General features: G+C 45.2%; 1 protein-coding gene across 1 annotated transcript; it reads right to left on the bottom strand.

Annotated features, from left to right (window-relative positions):
• Nucleotides 1-1,128: 1,128 nt before the first annotated feature.
• PHALS_01769 (copia proteinlike) lies at nucleotides 1,129-1,536 on the bottom strand (the record flags this gene model as incomplete). The annotated part of the gene is made up of 1 exon (XM_024716227.1): nucleotides 1,129-1,536. The coding sequence occupies one exon, from the start codon at nucleotides 1,534-1,536 to the stop codon at nucleotides 1,129-1,131; it is 408 nt and encodes a 135-aa protein (XP_024581846.1).
• Nucleotides 1,537-3,200: the final 1,664 nt, after the last annotated feature.

The following is a 3,200-nucleotide window of genomic DNA, read 5'->3' as shown; positions in this document are numbered from 1 at the left end:
AATGCTCGTAACGTAATCATATCAATATTGACGCTTCCAGACGTGCTACAAGAAAACTAATTCAATTTTCCGAATGCGTTGGACGTGGCGGCAATGATTATGGCATCGAAATGCTCGTAACGTGATCATATCAATATAGACACTTCCACACGTGTTACAGCAAAACTGATTCGATTTTACGGATTTGTTTGACGCAGCGGCAATGATTTTTGCATCAAAATGCTCGTTAACGCCCTCAAACGTCTTTCATGTTGTCAGAAGCTAAGATTTCAAGTCACATACGTTTGTGACGCTTCCAGACATGCTACAGCGTTTATGATTAAATCAAACGCATCCGTTTGACGCATCGGCAGCCGTTCACGCACTCAAACGTCCTTTCACGTTGTCAGGAGCTAAGATATCAAGTCACGTACGTTTGTGACGATTCCAGACATGCCACAGCGTTCCTGATTACACCAGACGCATTCGCTACGGTGTGTCTGATCAACCACGATACACAGCATGAAAGGAGCAGCCGTCCCACTGCTTAACCGATGTAAGTCCTATGCAAGTTCTATGCTAATACCACAGTTTTTCTTCACAATATCATTTAGACTAAAATAGCCGATGTGACTAAGACGAAGGTGCTAGAGGTACGACGCGGTGTCCCCATAGCATCCCAATAAACTCGTCGCATTAGCTTCATCCACCAAAATTGGAGGCGTCCACAACATGAACAACCCTTCCAGCGTAGACCTTTCAAAGCAACCATCACGCTCAAAAATGACCGGGTTCACATCTTTTGTAAAAACGTTCAGCGGAGAACAGATTACGAGAAAGCTTCGGATTGTGACACACTGAAGAAAGCACACCATTCTTCATTCCACATGGCGTATCCATTGTCATGACGATATCACCCGAGCCAACCGCCTGAATGATGCCATCATCCGCAAGATGCACGTCGACCGGAGTCATAATCTTATAATTCTTCATATACTCTTTCGAGTACGTCATATGCTGTGTTGCACCCCAATCGACCAGCCATACGCAGCTTGATTTGGTGACGCACTTATTCCCACCAACCGAAAAGCGGTAATCACCCGAGTAGTCCTCGCTCTGGGCAAAATTTGCACGCTGCGATCTTTGAAGCTATGTGTTTTCACGGATGCGAGCTGGGCATTTAGTAGTCCAATGTCCAAGCTCACCACAGTAATGACATGTACTTGATGCTTCCGCTGGAGCAGTACGACCTTTGCGTCGACCGCTGTCTTTCATCGTAAACGCTTGCCCTTGACCATGTGCAACACCATCAATACTTCCACCTTGTTCCTTGCGCTTCATGTCTTCGTGCAGCAACCGAGACGTCACAAGCTCCCACGACAACGAGTCCGACCTTGACTCCAAAGCTGTGATGAGAAATGCAAACGACTTACTGAGACTTCCAAGAAGCGTTGTAACCAAGTCATCTTCAGTTACGGACGCGCCCACCGCATCGAGCTGTTCCGCAAAAGTTTTCATCTTGTTGATGTGCGTGAGCACATCATCACCTTCACCCATTTTGGCTGTGAAGAATCGACGACGAAAAATATCTTATTTTCCAAGCTCTGCTTCTCAAAATGGCCTTCCAGCCGCGACCATGCATCATACGCGTCCTAGACCGAGCGAACCAGAGGCAGCTTATTAGATGCGTAGAGCGAAGGTATCTGTAGGTGAAGAGCTGACCGAAGAGACTTGGGTGGTAGAAGGAGAATTCCAAAGTGAATATATTTTTGTTACTTAGCTTACAATCTAGTTGCTACCTCTAAGCCAATCAGTGAACAGCACATGGAGTTCGTTCGAATTGGATAGACGAGGAAAAACACACACCAGTGTACTTGTTATTCGTAATAATCCCCCTCAATGAGAACATGCGATAATGCCGAGTGCCGTCGTTAAATCCTTGTGTCGTGCTCCTGACAGTGCTATGGTCATAAGGTCGGCCAGCATAGTCAAGGTCTCGCAGTACTTGAGTTTCACTTCACCACGTTTGACCTTATCACGAAAGTGGTGATTTTTGATGTCAATTCTTGGCACGACCATGATTAACAGGGTTTTTTATCATCTTGATGCACGACTGATTATCGTCAAAAATTATGAGCTCTGGTCCTTGTTGGCTAGCCGCTGCTAGAATTCAGCACAGTAAACGATGAATCCATTTGCCTTCTTGAACAGCCAGACTCAAAGCAATGTAATCCGCTTCGTTTGTCGACAAAGATACTCTTGATTGCTTCTTATTATCCCAGCTTATTGGAGCGCCCACTAGAGTAAATGCTTAGCCGGATGTCGACTTGCGATCGGCATGATCGCAGCCCAGTCTGCATCTGAATATCCATAAGAGTCAACCTTGTTGCCGGGCTTGCAACAAATACCAAACGACTTAGTCCCTTGAAGATAGCGAAAGATTTTCTTCACCGAATTTCAGCGCTTGTGAATAGCCTCTTTGCTGGATACTTGAGGAACCCACAACATCGCAACTTGCGCAATCAGCCTGTTCACACCGTTAATACCGATATCTACCGGTTGGCGGCTGCTAGACGAAACGCTTCCTTGGCACCACTAATCTGCACGACGAGACGCAACTTCAACAGCCCAAGCGAGCTACCAGTGACCAGGACATTGTCGACGTAAACAAGCAAACGATCATTCGCGCACGTAGTGTATAGGCACGGATCAAATGCTGAGACTTGCAACCTAATCGAGCATAGAAAAGTGTCAAACGTTTCATACCATACGCGAAGCTTGTTTAAGGCCGTAAATTGCCTTGACTAGCTCTCAGCAATCAAAATTACCAGCACATTCCACTCCTTCTGGTATTACACAAAGACGACTTCTTTCATAACTCCATAGAGAAAGGCCCTTACAACATCCATCTGATCGAGCGGCCAGCCAAAGTGTAACGGGGTAACACACCAGATTGTGCATGGTGTGACCACACCCAAACAAGAATACAGTACGGGGCTACATAGCCAGTAGATATACATGTAACTAGATTTTACTATACATATTTGGGAAAATCTATGCATTTAAAATTAGGCGGCTTTGCCGCAGATAAAAATAAATAATGTCATTTTTGAATTTGAACCGAATAGTTAATTAGCCTTGAGTTAAGGCAATAATTACTATTGGAGTAAGCGGATTGCGATCCGCTAAACTCGTTCTTGTTCTGAGTATAGAACGAAAGA

This window comes from Plasmopara halstedii (assembly GCF_900000015.1).
Source record: "Plasmopara halstedii genome assembly, contig: Scaffold_1583, whole genome shotgun sequence".
Taxonomy (NCBI): domain Eukaryota; phylum Oomycota; class Peronosporomycetes; order Peronosporales; family Peronosporaceae; genus Plasmopara; species Plasmopara halstedii.
This window is presented reverse-complemented; position numbering and strand designations above follow the sequence as displayed.